This window comes from Panthera leo, chromosome A3 (assembly GCF_018350215.1).
Source record: "Panthera leo isolate Ple1 chromosome A3, P.leo_Ple1_pat1.1, whole genome shotgun sequence".
Taxonomy (NCBI): domain Eukaryota; kingdom Metazoa; phylum Chordata; class Mammalia; order Carnivora; family Felidae; genus Panthera; species Panthera leo.
Genome location: NC_056681.1, coordinates 41,668,716 through 41,691,070, shown reverse-complemented (window position 1 = coordinate 41,691,070; position 22,355 = coordinate 41,668,716). Strand labels below are relative to the sequence as shown.

The 22,355-nt window shown below is 42.3% G+C and overlaps 1 protein-coding gene across 17 annotated transcripts in view; it reads left to right on the top strand.

The window, feature by feature from the left end:
- The window catches only part of KIF16B (kinesin family member 16B), a 288,972-nt gene that overhangs the window by 62,218 nt on the left and 204,399 nt on the right, over nucleotides 1-22,355 (top strand). For all 17 annotated transcript variants that reach the window (XR_006200570.1, XR_006200571.1, XM_042931660.1 and 14 more), the window contains 2 exons: nucleotides 3,140-3,205; nucleotides 6,198-6,257. Coding sequence is in view for 15 of the 17 variants with exons in the window: in XM_042931660.1 (XP_042787594.1) it covers nucleotides 3,140-3,205; nucleotides 6,198-6,257 (126 nt within the window). In the remaining 2 variants the exon portion in view is untranslated. The remainder of the gene's footprint in view (nucleotides 1-3,139; nucleotides 3,206-6,197; nucleotides 6,258-22,355) is intronic.

The following is a 22,355-nucleotide window of genomic DNA, read 5'->3' as shown; positions in this document are numbered from 1 at the left end:
AGAGGATCCAAAGCGGGCTCTGTGCTAATAGCGGTAAAGTCGATGCAGGGCTTGAACCCACAAACTGCGAGATCATGACCTGACACTCAACCGACTGAGCCATCCAGGTGCCCCCAAAAGTGCTTCTATTAAAAAAAAAAATAAGGAAAAGATCACAAGCTGACCGAAAAGTGAATAAAGAATATGAGCACAGTTCACAGGAAAAAGTTTCAAATGGTTTCTAAGTCTATGAAAAAATATTCAATGTCCCTTGAAATACAGTAAATGCAAATATTAAGAACAGTGAGATGAAAATATACGGATATGGATACATAGTCATTAAGCTGTGTATTTTGCTGCATGTAAATTATACCTCACATTTCTTAGAAAACGTATCAGATGGGCAAAGATCAAAATGCTTAATTGCAGAGTATATTGGCCTGGGTGGGAGGCGACAGGTGCTTATACATGTCGTTGGTGGAGTTGATGCTGCTGCAGTTGTGATGCCGAGTTACCATTGGTTTAACACATGAACTTCACCTGAGTATTATTTAGTCCCGAACGTCTTTCTTCTAAATGGACACCTTGCAAACAGTAATTTAATTGAAAATGGTTTAGTTTGACCAGATATTTCCTTTAAGAGGACTTAGGTGGGTTTACCAAAAGGCCTAGTGGTCATGATAGCCCGCCCACCCGCATGTGTTCAGTCGGTGATTATCTGCTGAGTTGATGATGTGGTAGGAATGTTTCAGCTTTGAGTATAGATGAAAAATCCCTATAGCAGAGTCGGTGAAATTAGCCATGTTATAAAGGGGTCACTAATTGCTGTGAAAATTGTCAGCATAATAAAGCCTGCCACCTGCATTTCTTCACTGGCAACTATTTGTCGAGTACCATCCGTGTGCAAGACGGCATGCTAGGTGCTGCAATAATGTGCTGTAGTAATGTGTTAGCAAAACTCCTTTTTTCCCACTATGGATGAATTTCCTTTACTAGTGCTTATCTTGTTGGCTTTATTCTCCGTAATCTGGGTAAAAGTGGGAGGCCATCTTTATCACCAGACAACATCTCCAATGATAAAAATGGCCCCTAATAGGAGAATTGCATCTGGATTAGGACGGACTATATATAAACTATAAATGTGGGTGGAAAGCCATAGGTTTGGGTTTCCCTGAGTGCAGTGACTCTTGTAACTGAGGATGTCTCTTGTGGACCCTAGAGGGTGTGCCTGAACAAGAGATGCTGCCTCTGGCGGGGTGTGGGGCTTCTAGGCCAAGGTGAGCCCCCTAGGTGCGTGTTTCAATCTCAGCCCTTCGAGAGGGCTACAGATGGTAGCTCCTGACAGCTGTGGGGACTGTTGCAGAGACTTCATGAGGACCTTGCTGTCCTGTCCATGTGGAGTGTGGCCCGTGGTAATCTTGTCAGCCTGAAAGTTTAACTGAGCCAATGAAGACCACTTATGGCTGTTGCATTCATTTGAATAGAAATTGAAATGTAAATAATAATGAAAAAAAATGCTACAGTCTCTGAGGAGGAGAAGTTGGCAGTTAAAACAAAAAACATACATATAAATGACTCACAAATACCTTTGGAGGAATTTATTGATACACCTATGTACATGGTAGACCGTGGTATAGGATTGCTGTTTGCAGCATTGCTGGTAAAACAGAAGATTAGAAAAAAACCCTGCATTTCCATTACTAGGAAAGTGCTGACATAAATTATGGAATATTCATACATATGGATATATGATTTGAATATTCAAATATTGTCTACATATATGTATATATGTATACATATATGGAATACTGTATGGTGAATTGGAATTGTTAAAAAGAACGAAGTGGTTTTATTTGTACTGAATTTTCTCCAGAATATATTGTTGAGCGAAAATGGCAGTATTCAGAATAGTGTTCTGCTAGTGTTTGTGCTGTTTAAAAAACAACAAAAATATGCGTGCATATGACCAGAATGACTTCAGGTTTACACAGCATACTGGGAAAAAGTGGTTGCCTGTGGATGGGGAGGGAGGAAGACCCTCTCTGTTTTTTGTTTTTTAAATTTTTTTACTTGAGTATAGCTGATGCACAGTTTCAGGTATACAGCATAGTGATTGAACATCTTGTGATGTTCTGCTCACAAGTGTAGCTACCATCTGTCACCACACAACGCTATTAAAATATCATTGACTATATCCCCTCTGCTGTATCTTTGAAAGTTTTTTTTTAATGTTTATTTATTTTTGAGAGAGAGCCAGAGCACAAGTGGGAGATGGGCAGAGAGAGAGAGAGAGAGGGAGACACAGAATCTGAAGCAGGCTCCAGGCTCCAGGCTGTCAGCCCAGAGCCTGATGCGGGGCTCGAACTCACGAACTGCGAGATCATGACCTGAGCCACAGTGGGATGTTTAACCAACTGAGCCACCCCGAAGTCCTCACACCCCCGCCCCCTCCACATGCTGTGCCTTTTATATGACCCCTTTCTTTTATTTCTGATGACATCCTAGGGAGCACTATGTCCCTACCTCTCAGGTTATGAGTTCCGAATACAGTCAGAGCCCCTCTGTGCCCCACCTGGCTTCCTGTGCTTCCCCTTCTGTGTCTTGTCCCAGTTCTAACCAGATTTTGGTGTTTGTCATTCGCGTGTCAATCTTTATACCTTTGCAACGCACATAAAGAAAGGGCTAGCCATACCACACATGGAGTATAATCCAGCAGTGAAACTAAATTTCATTTGGATGTATCAACATGTATAATTCTCAGAAGCCTGTGATTGAGCAAGACTTATGCTTCTTTTTGAATTTTGTACATTGTGCGTATTCAGAACAGATGAATTCTTTCAGATTTAGGGATTTAGACCGTGTTTGATTTTGGTAAAATGTCAGTATGTAACATGTTTGTCTTTTTCCTTTGCTTTACTGATTTGTATTGCAAATGTGGGTTTGCTAGGATGCTATGGTTTTGAATATTACGAGATATGTACCCCATTGATTAAAGACTCAGTGATGACTGACACTTTTGGGGTGGTTGTGGGACAGTACTTTTCACCTTTGCTTAATAGTTATTTGGCTCTTTTTGATAATTTATTAATCATGGACAAATCCTTCCTGTAGATTATTGCTGTTTACTAATTACTTTTCTCTTTTATGGCTTAAATTGTAGATTGCCCTCCTAGACTCCCCCACAGCCTTAAGTATGGAGGAAAAACTTCAGCAGAATGAAGCAAGAGTAAGTGATACCTGACTCGTTATTCTTTAAAAATCTTTTCACTGTTATTTTAAGTGCACGGTTTTTAATACTTGCTGTTTAAACTCATTTTCCTTCTTCATTTCACTGAACCCTCCCTCTGCCTCACCCCATTTTTAAAGAAGCACGATGGTTGACTCTTGGTGTATCTCATCGTGTCCTCTGTGACTTATTAAATGGGATTTGTCTGGTACATGATGGTTACTGCAACTGAAATTCACATGCAGGCCGGGAGGCTGCTCGGTACTTCAGAGCACACAGGAGCCCCAAGTCGAGGGAGGCCATGTTCAACATTTATGAGACAGCGGTGGTCCCCACAGCTTAACCGTAGCTGAAGAATGACCACCGTTTAGTCTTTTTGTCATCCTTTTACTTTGTTTCCAATGGGAAGTGCAGCACTGGGGGAATCTCTGAATACTCCACGTGGATGCTTAGTTTCCCTTAAGCTAGGGACAGCTGAAGCAGGGAGGGGGAGTGGCAGTGAGTGACCAGAAAGAGAGTGGCTCTGGAGATGTCGTGGGCTGACGTTGAGTGCTGGTATGCTGGCTCTTTCTGAAAGCCAGTTTCATGGCTGACCTGGTTCTGTACTATTTTTGTTTTTAAAAAAAAGAGTCTTCTGTGAAAGAAAAACAGGCACTGAGAACATTTTTTGGGTTGGATTTTTGTTCACTGTGCTGAATGGTTACAGCAGATTGAGAAAGAAAATTGGATTCTATTGGTAAAGCTCTTTGAAGAGTACACAATACTGAAAATATAAATTGGCTTGTAGTTAGGAACTTGTTGACACTTCCCTGGGTAATTATGCTGATGAATTTGCTGATAATAGCATGAGTAAAAACATTAGTTTCTTACTCCCTATTTTTCTGATGAAATTTTGTATTTTAGTGCTTCAAATTCTAATTTTGAGTGCTTTGAAATGGATATAGTCTTATATTGTTTCTTAATAATAGTTTTCAGGAATACCTAGCAAGTTAATAGAAAGCAATAAACATCTTAATTTGAATGCATTACACATGCTGTGACAGAAATGACTACGTATCTCGTTCATAACAATTTCTAAGTTTTAATCTAGTTTTCTGCTGACCTTTTACAATCGTTTGCTGTCTGTTTAGCTATAAATCTTATCACCTGGTCATTTGCTAGAGGTGGTATCACACATTGGTCTATTTTGTAAATGAAGATTATTTGCTTTAAAATCCATAGTAAAATAAACCCAAGGCATACTTAACAATTTGTTTAAAGCTAGAATTATTTGATTGAATTGGAAAAGGATTGATTGGCTTGTCATTTCTTCAGGAAGAACACACCTGTTGGTGAAATGCAGAAGCATTTATTATTGAATGCCGTGTTTGTCTGATAAATTGCCAGTGAGAATCTGTGAACCGATGATTATAAACTGGTAAATTCAATATACCAGTCCTTCCTTCTTCTGTAGGGAGAAAAGGCAGAACATTCCCTCTCGGAACATTGCCTCTCTGAAAGCTTTTCCAAAACACACCCTGATAGCCAGGTGGCTTTAACTGCCATCATTAGAGCCTGAAGTTGCCATCACTCAAGGGATGAGACGAAAGACTGGAGTGAATGTGCAGTTCCAGACAGCTCAGGACAGTCTTTGCAAACCGTTAAAAACACACAAAAAGCAAAACTAGAGAGGGTCGGTCCTGTTTCTTTCATTTATTTGGTTTTAACCAAGAAGATGATTGATTTTGATTTTAATAGCTAGTGAAAATGAAGCGGTATTCTTTTAACTTAGTCAACCCTATTTGGGGTAAATGGAGTAAAATGAACGACTGCCGAACAATTGAGTATAGGTGGGTTAGGTGTGGTTTGGTTTTCCTCTCCGGTAAGCCGTCCCTTCAGTTTCCCCACTTGTCAGTAACAAAGGCTTTCTGTCGGGGAGGTGTCTGACATGAGCACCTCCTCCAGTTGCTATATACTCAGTGGCGTGTGGGGGGTGTCTTGCTGTTGGCAGTGAGAGTGCAAGCAGGTGTATTCCCGGCATGTACTTCGGCCTGGTTAAATAAGCTAATGTCTCAGCTGCAAGAGCGGTACGTTCAGATGGGATGGGAGTGGAGAAGTGGCAGAACTGCTAAAGTAGGGAAGGAGGAAGGCTTTGAAAGGACGAGTGTCATCTGTCTGTCCAATCCTACCCCGTCCCTGGGGGGAGTCACTCTGTTTTAGCTTCAGGGATATTCCTTTTTACAGGACACATTTTTTTTTTTTTCCTACCTCTCAATCTAATATCACTGTTTGCTTCTTAATGAATTACTTACTAGGACCATTTACAAAGTTTTATGGAACTAGCAAAATATTTTTATTAGATTTGAGGAGCGGTTTCCAACTGTGCTGTGTTCAACAATTGGGGGGATATTTTCTCCCCTAGGTTACAGCAGACTGGAAAGAAGCTGATTTTTATCAAAAGATTTTTGCTTTTACTAAAAGAGTTAAAGAGCTACCTTTTTTCTTTTTTAAGATAGAATGAGATTTATAAGTCCTATTAATTAGCTAAAGCAGCAGATTATCTCTTAAAGAAAACTGCAGCATCCAAGGTGATTTAATCACCCCATCTAATTAGAAAGAAAAGCAAATCACTATTTTTTTAGGACCTAGTGTATAATCGGGAAAAATTAACCCACTTAATGGGACATTCCCATTCTTGAACTTGTAATTTTTAGTTAATATCCAAGGAAGCAGCTTTTACTTAAGTATACCATGAAAAAGACTGTTGTAAAACTCTAGGCAACTTGACAATTTTTTTTTCCTGTTCTTTCCTTTGCTACAATGTAGGTTGTAGAATGAGATCAGCTTATTTGATTTATATTTGGTAATAGTTCTTTCAGGGATCAGAATTACTATGTAATTAAAGATATATATCGTACATCCTTCCATAAGCTATAAGAGTTTAGAAACTTTCTAGAAGAAAACCACAATAATAGATAATGAAGCAATCACACATGTGTACTTTTCCTTTTAGGTTCAAGAATTGACCAAGGAATGGACAAATAAGTGGAATGAAACCCAAAATATTTTGAAAGTAAGGACTATAATATGGTGCCTTAATCTTACTATCTTGGCTTAAATAGATAAAACTTTTTTTTTGCCTTCTACCTCATATATGGCTACTACATGCTTTGCTTAAGGTAAGACCAATGACTTTTGGGGGATTTGGGTTCTGGTTTAATTTTGAAGAAATGGAAATAGGAAATAGAGCTATGAGACATTAAAGGTGTGTATTTTCACATGCAGAGGGGTTGCTGATATGTAAGGTGTTTGTTTTTACTTGCTGGAGTTTTTCCATTTTTGATTCAGCACATATTAAACTCCACTTAGTATTCAAGGGCATCCACTTTGCTTTCCTGCTTTTGTTAAACCCAATGTAAAAGTGATAGGTTAAATGGAGGGGGGGGATAAAAAAGTCTTGTGTCAGTATTGTAGAATGTGTGTGCATAGCATGGCTAGATTTCAGATTACGAAACTAGTAATTTCCTATTGGAGTTTTTTTGTGTGTGTCTCAAGGGCTAGACAGAGATGGTCTGCATGTTTGGCGATGCTAATTGTGAAAGGATGTCACCAGTGGCCTCCAATTTTCATTTTCTGTGCTTCAAAATACATGCTTCTTCATGTTTCCGGCTTTTGCCGAGTTGGCAGAAAACCTGAGTCTTCTATTAAGGGTCAATACCTCAACGACATTTGAGGTTCGGACCAGAATATAAGCTTTGATAGTGTCTGACTTCACACGTGAGGGAGGGGGATTCAGAGACCACTGAATCCTGGGTTTGTTTTTGAGGCCTATTCAGACAAAGTATTCTGGAAAGAATGAAATGTCCTGTACCGTAGGTGAGGCTGGAGAGATCAGGTTTAGCTGCATGTCTTGGCAGAACCCTACCCTATATATGAAAAATGGGGCACCCACTTAACCGTTTCATGGGGGCAAACTCTTGAAGGCCTGGGTCAGCCATGTAGTTCTGTGCCTGACAGCTCTGAAAGAGGTCAGCAGCATACGCTGTAAAGTTCTCCACGTGCCATTTAGGCAGCTTGGCCTGCTTTGAGGCTTAAAAAGACTTTCTCACAAGGTGGGAGGTTGAGCTGTGCTTCTCAGTGGGGGTGGGTTGTGATGGTCTGAGAGATGATGTTTCCCGTTACAGAAGGTAAGGGTTTCTGGAGGGGAGCCTCCTGATTCTGATGATAGTGTCATTATTTTGAAGTACTTCTTCAGCATTTCCCATGTCAATAGATTTTTGTTCAGGAAACTAAGCAAAAGACCTCACTTGCATTTGCAAGTACCATAGTCAGGTGTGGAGCAAGCACCCCCAAGACATGGGTAGTTTTCATCCTGTAGCTGCATCAGCTCTAATAGAATTGGAATTGGAGGTGATTTTTGGGCCCTGAGGCTAAGTTCTCCTCCAATTCCAATTCTATTATTCATAAATCTTTATTTTTATTTTTTTATAACTATTCAGATGAGAAGAATGGAAATGTGTTGTGTGCTAGGTGTCAAAGATTATGAGAAAGGCTAATGATATTTCAAATTTTTCCTGTCTCTCGCTCTTGCAAGCCCATTTTAGATTTCTCTGCTGGTATTTGTGTTTTAAATCTGTAGTCATTTTCTGCTTATATTTGCTGTTTTAGGGCAGTCTTCCTCTCTTATTGGAAGACGGTGCCTGAGGGCTGAGGTGAAGGAAAGAAGACAGGTACTCAAACGCTGTTTTTGAAAGCATTCTTTGGAAATTGATGAGGAAAATGAGTGTTATTTGATGAGTTTGTATCTGTGCGGTAATCTGTGTAATCCTTTCTCCTATTTCTGTTGTCGGACCGTTCTTTATCAGCTATTGCTCTAATAATGCTGCAGAGAACCCACCCCAACCCAGTGGCGTAAAACCACGTTTTCTCTCATGCGTGTGCAGGTTGGCTGGGGGTTGGCTGGGAGTTGGCTGGGCTTGGCTCCAGGCTGTGGGTGGGTTCTGGGTCTGCCCCACATGTCCCTCATCCTCTTGGACCGGCTGGTTTTCTGGGGCGTGCTCTTCTCATGGTCTTGGCCAAGGTATAGGCAGGCATGCCGAGTCGTGCAGGTGTGTTTCAGGCTTCTGCTTGCGCCGTGCTCGCTAGCATCACATTGACCAAAGCAAGTCACTTGACTGAACTAAAAAGCAAAGGGGAAAGAAGGATATTTTACTCACAATAAGGCGGTGCCAGGGTGTAAATGCAAACGTGCTTTCAGATAAGTAGTTCAGTCTGCACATGCCTGTGCTGAACTGTGGGAACTTGCTCTTATACTGAATTTGCACATTTTGTAGAGACAGGCCCAGTGAACCAGTAGGTTCCCAGGATTATGTTCATTGTCAAGACCCAACTGTTGACTCTGCCAGTTTCCCTGTTATCATCCTTTCCAAACCCCAATACTGAACATCCAAGGAGAGTCCTTTGGGGAACAGGCAGATGAGAGTTATAACATCCAGGGGATAAAGGGAGAGACCAGGGCTGATTCAGTGTTTGTTGGTGCCACGCCTGTCTGCCTTGTTTCTTTTTCTTGTCCCAGTTTATCGACGAGTCGTTTCAGAGGAGCCACATGGCTATTGCTTGAAGAGAGGACTAGGGAGAGGGGCATAACCCATCTCGTCAGGCGTCACATTGGTTTTTGTCGGCGTTGAGATGCCGGTGCTGTATGCTTGCATCTCCTCAGTCAGTGATGAGACCCGAGATTAGTTCATCGGCATATGCCACGTGGAGGTGCTCTGGGAGTAAATGAGAGCCCCCTCTCCTGCAGGGGTGGGACTCTCAGTCAGTGTACAAGGCAAAGGTCTCTTAAAGTCAGATTCATGTGAATTATGCTTGGAAGTTCCTTAATTTCCCTGGAAATCACTAGAGGCTGGGATCCTGGATACTCACAAGCCAAGGAGTAACTTTGTTCCTTTCTTTTCATTTGGCCTGTGGCTTCCCTTGCTCTGGATGAGGGATCCAAGGTCCTCCTGAGTGGGGGTGGAGGGAGAGCAGAAGGCTGCTGGCCAGATTCATGCTCTGACAAAGGGTGATGGCTGTTTGCAGCCAGGCTGGTGGCACCGCGGTGGCAGTGACGGAGCCTCAGGCTTCAATCTGCAGAACTTGGATCTCAGGCTTCAGTTCTCTTTCTGACTCACTGGGTCGTGACACTTACCCACAACCATCACATACCCTGGTTCCTAGCTTGGATATCATGGTGGATGGCAACCTGTTCCCTAGATCCAGGTTAACAGGGGAAGAGATAATAAAGTTCTAAGAGTTCTTTTGGAAGTGGCTAATGAAGGTAGAAAGTATGTTAATCTTGAGGAGGCTGTTCTTAGGCAGTTAGGTAAAGAGAGTTTTACTATCCTTCACAATGGGCTCTGTATATCCACTCCCTTGCCCTTAACCTGCCTTCCTTATTTCATTAATCTTCATTTTCTGCAAATTAGAGTCCAGGCTCCCAGAGGCAGTGAGCTCCTCAGTTCTCTGTTTACTTTGACAGTTCTCCCTGCCCCTGGGCCCCCGCCATCGCACCTGCCCTGCCAGACGTCTTGCTGGTCCCCGCACACCTGCGCATCGGGTCTCTTGGTGACTCTTGGCCTTTGCCTGTGTTGCTCCAGCATTCCAGATGTTTCCACTTTCTGGACCCATCAGAATCCCTGTGGAAGCTCTGTCCCTGCTCACACTTCCACCCCACCTCCCAGTTGGAATGATTTTGTTCTCCTTGGGCCTTTAGAGCATTTGGCTTTGCCTCTGTCACAGCATCCATCATCATCTGAGGTTGGTGGCCTTGGTTTCTCCCCCTAAATAGGACCAGCGTCTGGGTTAGGACTGTCCTATTATTCTGTAATATTATTCTGTAAAAATTATTCTGTAAGCCAGCTTCTGGAACTCTGCCTCTCACTGGGCAGGCAAGCAGCGAAAACTTAACCTCATTATAGTATCAAGAAGCAAAAACCCGAACCAAGACTTTTATATTAACTCTCTAGGCTGTCATACGACATATCACAGACCAGGGGGCTTAAACAGCAGAACTTTATCTGCTCACAGCTCTGGAGGCCTCAAGTCCAGGATGAAGGTGACGGCAGGGCTGGTTCCTCCCGAGGCCTCTCTCCTTGGCGTGTGTCCTCATGTGGTCTTTTCTCAGTGTGCCTGCCTGTACGGCTGCTCATACTGTGTGTGTCCCAGTCTTCTCTTTTTACGAGGATGTCAGTCATATTACACCCTAACTGCTTCATTTTAGTGTCATTACATAAAGGCCCCGTCTCCAAATACAGTTACGTTCTGAGGTACTGCGGATGAGGACTTCAGTAGCTGAATTTTAGGGGGACCCAATTCAGCCATAACCTTGAAGCATACAAATCTGATGGTCTGGGGGAAGAAGTAACACGGAGTGTTGTGCAGGCACTGGTCTTATTCCTACCTGTGCCTTATGTTCCTCGTTCTTCTTTGAAAAGCTTATACATGAGGGTGTGTTTTTATCCTTAGAAGGAATGTGGCTGTGTTCCTTTGGATTATGGTCCAGCCCTTCATTTGAATCAGTTAGATATTCGCCAGACTGGGGCTCCTGGACCAGCACCATCTGCATCGCTAGCCCTCAGGCTCCACTGCAGATGAGCTAAGTCAGAATCTAAGGTGCCTGGGTGGCAGGTCTGCACCATACAGTTTGAGGAAAGGTGGGGAGCAGTCTTGGGCTTTTTTGCCGTCGGATCCCTTTCCCTACTTCTCCGGCCCTGTCTTGGGTCATGGGGGGGCTACCCTTTCTCAGGCTCCTGGGGGACTCCCCTGGAGATTGGAGCGAGAAAGCAGACGTCTCCCCCTCAGGCTTCTTGTAGCATTCATGTGGCCCAGCCCTGGCCTTGCCCCTGTGTCCCTCCTGCCCAGGGGTGATGCTGGTTCCTGCTGGGGTCAGTTTCTGGGTGGCCTTACCATCCCCAGTGGCTTCCCAGCTCCTCCTTCAGCCAAATAACCAATTCTCTGTTTTAAAGCCCCTGGGGTGTAAGCACTGAAGCAGCTTCTGTTCCATGGTTCAACCTGGTCTGATAGCAGAGTCAGTCCCACATCTCAGTCTCTTGACCTGCTATGCCAGCTCCTGAGAATCTGGGTTGACTCTTCTCTTTTTGATCTTTCTAGTCTCTTCGAATACTGCCCCGGTGTGTTTTTCATCCTGGCTGAATTTGTGCTAAACCGTGATAACTCTCTTGGGTCTTGGAACTTACTGTTGTGATAAATCCAGCATCTACAAGCCTTGGGATCAATGCATTCCTGAGGCCTTGGTGTATCGTTCCCTTTTTGCATAGCTTCCATATTGTGCTGACTGCTTACTGTTTGAAGTGGTTTATAAAGTGGCTACTTGATGCGCCTCCTGGGGGCCTTTTGGCGTGGCTTTTTATAAATCCCGTATGTTTTATTGTTGATGAATTTTTTCAAGTAATGAGTCCCTGAATGCTTTGTCCATTCCCACTTTCTTCCCCCTCACCCGACCCCTTCACATACCTCTTTGGTGCGTCTGCTCTGTACCCGTTTTGGTTTCTCTGTTCCAGCGTTTTATAAACGGATGAAAAAAAAAATGCTCAAAGGTGTTATCTGACTTCCAAATAACTCCTTGAGTTCTGTGCTTCGAGATAAAGCACAGTCAGTTTGGACTGCACATTGAGCTCTCAAGTGTCTGACAGATGGTGTGGCAGAAGGGAGCGCTACTCTGCGGGGTCTGTCCAGAGCCTAATAGTGAAGTTCGGCCTGCGGCCCCGAGGGGGCTCTCTGTTTGCATCCCTCCAGCCTTGGCTACTCTTCTCATTTTTTAAAAAACTAGGGTCTGCTCCTTACTGAAAGCATATTCTTCGATTACTCAGCGTCTGACTTGCTTTTGTGTTTTATTGTCCTGCACAGAACGTCTGACTGTGGCTTGGCACAAGTGTAGGTCGGGGAGGAAGCGGGCTGCTTAGTTGGAGAGACTTGTCCTTGATAAGTGAGCTACTTATATAAGTTCCATGAAAGTTGTTTTTTTGTGTTTTTATCCCCCCCACCCCCACCCCCACCCCAGACATTAATCGTACGGATTTTTTTCTTAAAAAAATTTTTTTTTAATGTTTATTTATTTTTGAGAGAGAGAGAACAAGTGAATGGGGGAGGGGCAGAGAGGGAGGGAGAGCGAGAATCCCAAGCAGGTTCCATGCCATCAGTGCAGAGCCTGACTCAGGGCTCGAACCCATCAACTGTGAGATCACAACCTGAGCTGAAATCAAGAGTCAGCCGCTTTATCAACTGAGCCTCCCAGGCGCCCCATGGAGTTTTTTGTTTTGTTTTGTTTTATTTTGTTCCTTACACACAGTAAACAATGTTTGTTGAATTTGGAGGATGAAGCATATTTGAATCTATGTGACAGTGGGATCCATATGCAAATGATTTAAGTTTAAATTGTGCTGGGTCTTAATTTTCCATCCCTGAGGAAGAGAAGAGCAAGAGTATGGCAGGGCTGGCTAACACTTTGATGGAAGAAAATGTTTTACTTTTTCAGAATGTTTTGAGTAATAAGAAATAGAGTAAAATGAAATTAGAATCCTTGGTTTAAGATTTTCTGAGCTTAAGTTTCATGGATAGGCCTACTTTAAACCAACTTATTTCTGTTTTATGATAGAATCAGTCAACTGAACTTTTGTCTCTGGAAGATTATGGCAACCTATAAAAGATTTTTTTTTTTTTGCCTGGGCTGTCTGCTGTTTTCCATTTCGTGGAGCAAACGTGTACTGGGGAGGGTAATGAGTTTGGAAACAGCCCTAATAACTGGGGCCGTTGCTCAGCAGACGTGTGGCAGGCCTTTGGATTTCTGCTGCCCAGGGCACTGAATCCTCTGGTTTCCAGAAAACCTACAAAGAAATCATGGGAGAGATGACACTTTTTGTGGCCTTTGCCTCCTTTAGATGCAGTTAATCTTGACCTCTTCTTGGTACAAGAACTGAACCTGGGGGTAGTAGCTCTAGGATAGAATTTTATTTATGGACATCGATTTTGCCCAGATTTTGGATTAAGGAGGAGACAGCTCTTTTCAACCACGGGTCACCTTCCTTATTAGCAACTGTGTGGGCATTTGATGGTTCAAAATTCTGACCTACGACAGTCTCACATATTGTTTATAGTTTGTAGTAGCATATAAAAATACAGACTGTTGTCTCTAGAGCTCATTTGGCCACGTGAAGATAATACATTGAATTTTCAAGTATCCATTCAAGCAGAGATTGGCTGCAGTGGGAATTTTAGAAGTCAGTGCTCTTTCCCCTTTGGTTTTCATTGTGAAAAGAGAGTGAGCCCAGCTCAGCACCTGCTCATTCATGCTGCCCACGTGCAGGTCATGCCTTTACGATCTCAGTAACTGCCTTGTGAGTTTCATTTTTTTTATGAGTTTTAAAAACTTTATTTTCAAACTTTTGAAAACTTTTTGGTAAAGAAGGGATAAAAGGTGGTAAGCTTTTTGTTTTTGTTTTTTGTTGGCATACCGATATCCTAATAAAATAGGACTGCTGCCTATGTTGATAAAGAAATTGCTAGTGTTACACTGAATTAAAAAATATTCTCCCTCTAGTGGCCTCCCCAGCTTCCCTCATTGTATCCCTCCTGTCCATCTACCCACCACCCATTCGTCCATTCATCCATTCCTGTCCATCTTCTCTCACCCTCCCTCATTCATTAAATGTATGTTTATTGAGAGCATCTTCTGTATCAGACATAGTTTGAGGCACTGGGTATACCTCATGAACAAAGCAAAAAAATCCCTGCCCTCATAGAGATCATTGCATCCTAGTGCTAGAAGGCTTTTCCCCCAAATTGGACATTCTTTTGTAAACATTCCATAACCTGGTCCTCTTCTCTTCTCCTTTAAAAATAGATTTATTAACACAACAATATAGTCCACTCCTCTGACTGTTTGATATTTGAGGTCTCAGATTATGTAAACTACATGTCTTACTTTTTCAGTTCTGGTATTTTATTAATTAAATATACTTAAAAAGATAACTTATACTAAGCGCATTAAAATGTCTGTCTGTATAGCACTTTGAAAAGCCCCAGAGGCATAGAAAGCCTTTTTAAAGTTGACATCCATTAGGGTGGAAACTCCATGAGGGTACAGCTCTGGTTTTGTTTGCTGTTCAGAGCAGGTCTGAGCACTGAATGGACAGCTAGAAAGGCCCCTATGGGGCACATTACTAGAAAAGTTGTTTACGAATGAGTTAATCAATTATGCCCACCATTCTTTCTGTTAGGTGGTAAACTCCTTGAGGTCAGGGAACATGATCACTAGCTTTTGTATCTCATAAATTCTAGTGCTTTATGTACTAATTTTTTAAAAGTAGGAAGTGTTCAGCAAATAACGGTTGAACTCAATTAACTGTGTTCTCCCATTTCTGAGAATGTTTCAGGACACATTTGAAGATTTTTGGTGCATAACATTCTGCCCTTAAGCCTAGTGGTTTTAACAGACTTACTATTTCCCATGATTTTGTGGTACAGGCTGGCTCAGCGGATTCCCAGGACGGTCCAGAATGGCTTCACTCACATGGGTGGTGGTTGGCTTGGTGTCCACTGTGGATGATCTGGTCATGTGTCTCTAATCCTCGGGCTCATTTATATGGTGGTCTTGAGGGAGGATGAACCCCAATGTCCAAGCATTTTTCAGCCCTCACTTGTACTTCATTGGATAATGTCTCCTTGGCCAGAGCTACTCATACGGCGAAAACCAGGGTGAGGTGTGAGGGAGTTACCCAATGGCATGGGTACAGGGTGAGCAGTGATTTCTTCCATTTTTGCAAAACAACTGACCACAAGAATCTTTTTCTCTATTCTCTGTGACCCGTTGCCTTACCAACCAGCCTCAGTGATTTGCAGCTGCGTTTTTGTGTGTGAGTGCGTTTTCTTGTCTTTCCATAGAGGACGGTACGGAAAAGAGAGAGGATTTGGGATAGGGGTTGCAATATAGATGAATTGAGAGAGTGTCATAAGAACTTCTTTGTTTCCTCACTTTAATCTGCAGACTAATGTGGATGACTTTGTGTCTGTTTGAACAGAAGTCATCTACAAAGCCCCACGTGCAAAGCCCTTTCTCTTTTTTAGTGCATTCACACATACTATCTCATTGGCTCTTTCTTGATTTGAAGCAAGAGAAAAATGATGTGATTGCACTTGACATAGTATGTAGTTGTTAATTTGTCAACTTCTCATGAAAGTTGACACTGGCTGTTAATTTCCATCAAACGGTGTGTTCTCCCTTTTCTAAAGTTTTGCTCTTTGCAACTGCTTTTTGACGAAGGGCAGAGTAATAAAGTTATTGTTCTCTAAAACTTGGACTCAATAATGAATTGGGGGGACCACTGTCAACACTACAGCACTGGAGGTTGCCTGAAGAACTTGGCGGGGTCAGAGGCTAAGCGGGCGATTTACAGAACCAGCTCTGATATTGTTAATAATGCCAGGGCTCCCATATTTTCTGCCGCAGTTTTCAGCCTGAAGGAACTGCTCGTAAATAAAGGCAATGCAAGTGTATGTTGGTTCTTACTTTTGAGTAACGTTTCTGGAGCAAAAGGCTCAGAAATATGTCAAATGCACACTGTTAAATGTTGGAACCATGCGATAAATTATTTTGAATACATAGGGGATTTTCCTTCTGATCTTTTGCAGTGAGGCATGTGCGTTGACGGGCTCTTACTGCATATTTATTGCCACGGTCAGGGAGGAAAAGATTGCCTGGTCATATGAAAGTATGCTTTATGTACACCTGAACTCACTGGGTGTGCTAAAGTGTAGGCACTTGGTTTCATTGGCGGGGAGTCTTAAAAAGCGACCATTTCATGGTACAGATCCGTTTATTGTTTGTGTCACCCCAGAGCACATCTAACTCACCTTGGATGAGTTCTAGCAGTTGTGAGTTTGAGAGGAAGGTGTGCTAGGGGCGGGGGGTGGGCGTGGAGTGAGGAGATGACTCTTGCCTGCCTCACCTAGAGAACTCTGCCTGTACACCCTTCTGACCTGGGTCCCATTGACCTCTCTGTTTCTCAAAACCTCACCACAAGATGCAGACAAGAGTTGTACCTGTCACATAAAGTGACAGATGAGCACATGTAGGATTTTTAGTGTGGCATCCAGCACATAGTTAGCGCTGTAGGCATTACAGTAACGTTAACTGTTTTTTGTTTGGTTTTCTGGGAGTCCATCCTCTTTTACATAAAACTGGGTTGCCAGTAAGTAGTGTGTATCTTGCCAATTGGGCAGAAAAAAAATTATGTATATAGAAGCTTTCAAAAGTATATAATTTCATGCTCCAATGTGGCATTAATTCTAAGATACTGTATGGTATAGCATTTTATGTTTGTTTATTTCAAGTAACAGAAAATCCAATTCCAAACTTGCTTAAGCTCAGAGAAGAGTAATGGTGTGGAGGTAGCATGGGATTTAGGCATGGTTTAATCAGGGCTCTGGTTCTCTGGGATTCTTCTTGGTTTTGCCTTTTTGTTGTATTGACTTCATCTTCGTGTGTTCTGTTCTTGGAATGGCAAAGCGAGAGCAGCAGTTACTTTTATATCTACCTACCGTACCAAAGTGTCTGGGTTTCAGAGTGCCTGACAGAATTCCGAGCTTTGTACAGATTGGTGCATTTCTAAACCAGTTGTTGGGGCCGAGGAGATACCGTGTGCTGACTGGCCTTGGCTTGGGTTGTCCAAATCAAGGAAGGGCGTTGAGTTGATGATGTTGAGATGAGCTGATGAGTTGAGATGAACCAGGGCCCACCTTTGGAGCTACGGTGAGGTCAAGACCATTGGCCACAGATGCTGTGCACTGTGTAGTGGGGGTAGAGGGTGAATCTTAGTGATGCCACCACGTTTTTCACAGACATAGAACCTGGTAACTTACTGGAGTGTGAAGTATCTTCATTGCGAACAGGAGGTGCAAGTTTTTGAAACATGCTTTTATTTCTTAGTAGAAAATGTTTTCGAATACTTTCTTTATGACTCAGAAGTCCTATATTCAGCTGAAAAATTATGTGAAAGGGCCCGCTGAGTATCTGTACTGTGGTGTGAATATGTCATAGGAGAGAAACCTGTCTTTTTGGTCTTAGAATTGAAAGATGGCACACAGTGAATTCCGTGTGTTGAAATGCATTTTCCTATTCTCCCTTTGATTGATCACGTTATTTCAAATGAACCCTCGGTGTGGGTGTGTTCTCCTCTCCAGCTTTTCATATGTAGTTTTGAATTTAGCTTAATTTCCAATTGACCCCTTTAGCGTGATGTTTCCCAGCCCAGTCTACCTAGCAACAGTTACTATGAGCGGTGTGCTGGATTTGCCCCTCCATTTGTAACACAACAGCAGGTTTTAGGAGATTACTTTTCCTTAGCATCCTGCTTGATTTTGCCTTTGCATTATTTAAGGATGACAGCAGTTTCTCTTAACTCCAGGCAGCAGAGCCCCAAGGTTTTTGTGTTTTTTTTCTTTTTAGCAAAAGTGATGGTTTTAAGAAGTATGTATCTGTAAGACAGTGTAATTAGCAAGTGGGCATCTCTACTGAAAAAGAAACATGGACCTAGGTGGCATGTAGATATTTATTACCAGGATATTCTGTTACTTGCAGGGGGTGGAAACAGCTATACGTTTCTAATATGTCATGTAATACACTTTATAGCACCAGCTTTGCCAGCCAGAAACAGCTTTCCCCAGCAAGCTGTCTGTGTCTCAGAGATGACAGGAGTTAGTTTCAAATAGCTGTGGTTTCCCCTTGAAAGAATCTAACAACACAGGCATCACTAAAGGTGGTCATTTTCCTCCAGATCCAGTACACTCTATATTAATGTGTTATACGTAAGCCTTTCTTGTCCTTGCCGTTACAGTGACGATTACCCTGGCATTCTTAGCAGATCGGGCTGAGATCAGCAACAGAACTTGCTACAGCACTTCTTCAAGTTGCAAAGTCCAGTTTCTCACCCAGAACAACTTAAATGTCAGTTTGCTGCATGTCACAGAAGTTGCTTTTCCATGTACAAATGGTTTCCACTCAGAATCCCTTGTGGACCTTTTGCAAAGATCATTTTGTGGGTTCTTCAGACTTCAGGACGGAGAACTGTGGGAGATGGCACCCTAAACTCTCTACTTTGAACGGGTGCCCAGTGCCTTCTCACAAGAGCAGGGACTCATATGGAAGATCACCCCTTAGAGCACATCTTGATGTGTTATCGCATGGGTGTGGGCTTCTGGAAAGAAATGGGACACATAACTTCCTGCAGTGTTTTGTGATCCCCACACTGGGCACTCATGCAAGCATTTGGAGCCATTGTGCGATGCCATTTGGAAAGAAATTTCAACTGAATAGATTACTTTGCATAAAATGGAGTGATTTATTCACAGGACTTTGAAAAACATTAGTGTTTATTTTTTAAATTTAGGTTCAGTGTACACAAAGTGTGCAGATCCGAAGCGTGCCACTCAGTGAACATGTGTAAAAAAGCGCACGTCTAGAGTGGACAGCTCATCAGTTTTGAGCTGTGTATGCACCATGTAACCCACACCCAGATCAAGATAGAGAAATTTCCTACTCCCCAGGGGCTCCCTCTTGCCCTCCTCAGCCAGATGTTTCCTGCCTCCCTCTTGCAGAGGCCGTCCCCGTTGTGACGCTTGTTACACAGGGAAGGGTCACCTCTTCTTGAGTTTCATACGCACAGATTCATGCGGTATGTTTGGTTTCTGTGTTTGGCTTCTTTACTGCAGTGTGTTGCCTGTAAGATTCATCCATGCTGTGTCTAGCAGGAGTTTCTTCTTTATTATGCAACTCTACCACACTCTTTTTATCCATTCTCCCGGTGACTATCTCCATTTGTGCGATTATGTCCAGCCTTTTGGTTATTAGGACTAGTGCTTCTGTGAACATTCTTGAACCTGTTTTGTCGGGTGCATCCTTTCACCAGGCCCCCTTTTCCTGGCTCTCATCTTGGTAAGAGTTGGTCCCGACTTGCCTGTCTCTTCCGTGTGTCTGCCCATTCTTTATGACCTTCGAATCCTTGACCCAAACATCCCCTGTTCCTCGCCCAGCTGGTTTTCATTCTGGGTGAGGCCCAGGGACCAAGGCCAGACCCCCTGTCCTGGCGGATCAGGTCTGGACCCAGCAGGAGCAGAACCACTCATCCACAAACAGCAGATGTTTGCCTTCAGTCTATGTAGGTTCTTTGTGTAATGTGTTTTTTTTTTTTCCTGTTTTCATCTGGGTTTAGTTTAATTGGGTGATTAACACAAATTAATTCTGATGTCTCTAGCTTTGTAGAAAGAATTTCAAAGGTTTTTAATACACTCTGTGGATTTTTTTTTTTTTTTCCTGTAAGTCTTCTTTTTTCACAGCCAGATATTTAATAATTTGTGTCCTAGAAAGCTGTTGTGGACAGTCTGGTTTTCCTTTGCTAGATTGTGGGGTCCAGAGGTAGAGATGTATTTTAATTGTTTTGGGAACCTTAGCCCTCTCTCCTTGCCCCCAAATCACTTTGCACCCAGCAATTTAATATTAATAAGAGTAATAGTAGATAATATTTATTGCACACTTTCTTTACTATGTGTTAGGTGTTATTCTAAGTCACCAATATTTAATAGAAATGTAATGCAAACCACATAGTAGGGATTTAAAATTTTCTAATGAACACATTAAAGAAATAAAAATATATAGCTTACATTAATTTTAACAGTACACTTATTTAGACTACTATATAAAAATTACCACTTTGACATATAATCAATATAAAAATTATTACTGAAATATTTTATGCTCTTTTGTTAATGAGTCTTTGACATGCATGAATTTTACATTTACAGTGTATCTCCATTCAGATGCTAATTTATATAAGATACACTTGATCAGTATTTTGATTTTATAAAATTTATAGTTGAAAAATAGATTCTCATATTAACTGTGTTCCAAACATATTTAAAAGTTTTCCAATAAATCAACTGAGTGTAGTTTAAGAATTTAAACCAATAAATTAAATGAAAATGATGAGTTCAGTTTTCCCACGGCATTAGCCACATTTTAAGGCTCTTTTCAGGAGCCACATGCATGCCACAGTTTTAAATGTCATATGTACTTTTTTTTTTTTTTTTAACATTTATTTATTTTTGAGACAGAGAGAGAGCATGAACAGGGGAGGGTCAGAGAAAGAGGGAGACACAGAATCTGAAACAGGCTCCAGGCTCTGAGCTGTCAGCACAGAGCCCGATGCGGGGCTTGAACCCACGGACCGCGAGATCATGACCTGAGCCGAAGTCGGCCGCTTAACCGACTGAGCCACCCAGGCGCCCCAAATGTCATATGTATTAATTTGTTCCATTCAGTAGTCTCGTGAGGATGGCATATTTGTTTTCTTTAAAAAAATTTTTAAGTTTATTATTTATTTTTGTGTGAGAGAGAGGAGGAGACACAGAATCCAAAGCAGGCTCTAGGCTCCGAGCTGTTAGCACAGAGTCCAATGCAGGGCCCGAAATCACAAACCATGAGATCATGACCTGAGCTGAAGTTGGATGCTTAGCTCACTGAGCCACCCAGGTGCCCCATATGTATATTTTTTCAATTTACAGACAAGGAAACTGAGGCTCAGAGGGTACACAGTTAAGGAGGAGGAGATCTGAATTTGAACCCTGTCTTGAGGTCTGGGCTCGTGACTCTACTGCCCAGTTCTTGATCATTTGAAACTGACCTCAGTTTGTTTCATATTCACATGCACTGGCTTTTGTTTGGTCTTTCCCCTAACCCTGGTCTTTGTGCTTTTTCATATTATAAAGATTGATGAAAAAAGTGGTTTTAGAAAGTGACCCCATATTTGCCCTGAGTTTGGTTATTCTTCAGTGTTTTAAAAACCAAAATAGATGATGGCCACTGTTTAAGTACCAGCTGCTCTGTTATCTCTGTAAATGTCAAGACAAGATTTGCTTTCTCTGCAGTAACGGCTCAGGGTTTCTTCTGTGTTTGGAAATGCTCTTTCTTTAATAATGATTCTGGTTGTTTTTTTTTTTTTTTTTTCCACCAAGGTTGGGCTTACTCATCTCTTTTGCCTTGGCCCCTTTCTATAGTCTTTTTCTTTCTTTCTTTCTTTCTTTTTTTTTTAACATTTACTTATTTTTGAGAGAGTGTGAGCCAGGGAGGGGCAGAGAGAGAGGGAGACACAGAATCTGAAGGGGGCTCCAGGCTCTGAGCTGTCAGCACGGAGCCCAATGCGGGGCTCGAACCCACGAATCTCAAGATCACGGCCTGAGCCGAAGTTGGACGCTCAACTGACTGAGCTACCCAGGCACCATGGGTAAGACTAGTCAGTCTTTTTCTTAAGCAGAGAGTCACGGTTATTTCCCTGGGTACCGGTATTTTTTCATCCTGACGTGTGATAGTTGCCCTGTTGAACAATGTAGGCATTGGGGTGCCTGCACAGCCAGATGTGTGCATGAAGTTTGACTTCCCCAAAACTTAACTACTCATAGCCAACTGTTGACTGGAAGCCTTACCGATTAAATGAACAGTTGATTAGCACGTGTTTTGTCTGTTTTATGTATTATAGAATGTATTTTTACAATGAAGCAGGCTAGAGAAAAGAAAATGTTATTAAAAATAAGGAAAGAGGCTACTTTTACAGTATTGTACTGTATTTATTGGAAACCGTCTGTATACAAGTGGAGACACACAGTTTAAGCCTGTGTTGTTCAAGGGTCAAGTGTACTGTCATTTTGAGTGCTGCATATGAAGAAAAGCAACATAGTGGTCAAGTGGTGATTTGGCATAGTTCCTCTTTGGGCGCTGCGCTCCAGGTTCCTCTAAGACCCTACTCTTACTCTCTCCCTCCCTCTGAGGTCCCCTTTCTGTGGGTGTGTGCATCCCATCGCCTCTTCGCTGTGACTCTCATGTGAATGAAATGGACAAAGGCCTTATCCTCTCTGGGGTTCTTTCCCATTCTGGGTGGTCCCATAATTCAGACTTTTGAAATATTTTGACTATTTGATAATTATTTAAGTCTTACTAACTGAGGTGACCTGGTTTTGGTACTTGGATTTGCCCCTCACTAATTGGGTGACTTGAACCAAATATACCCCCTTTCTCTTGGTCTCATGTTTTTCTGCCATAAATGGCACGGTCTGGTCTAGATGAGCT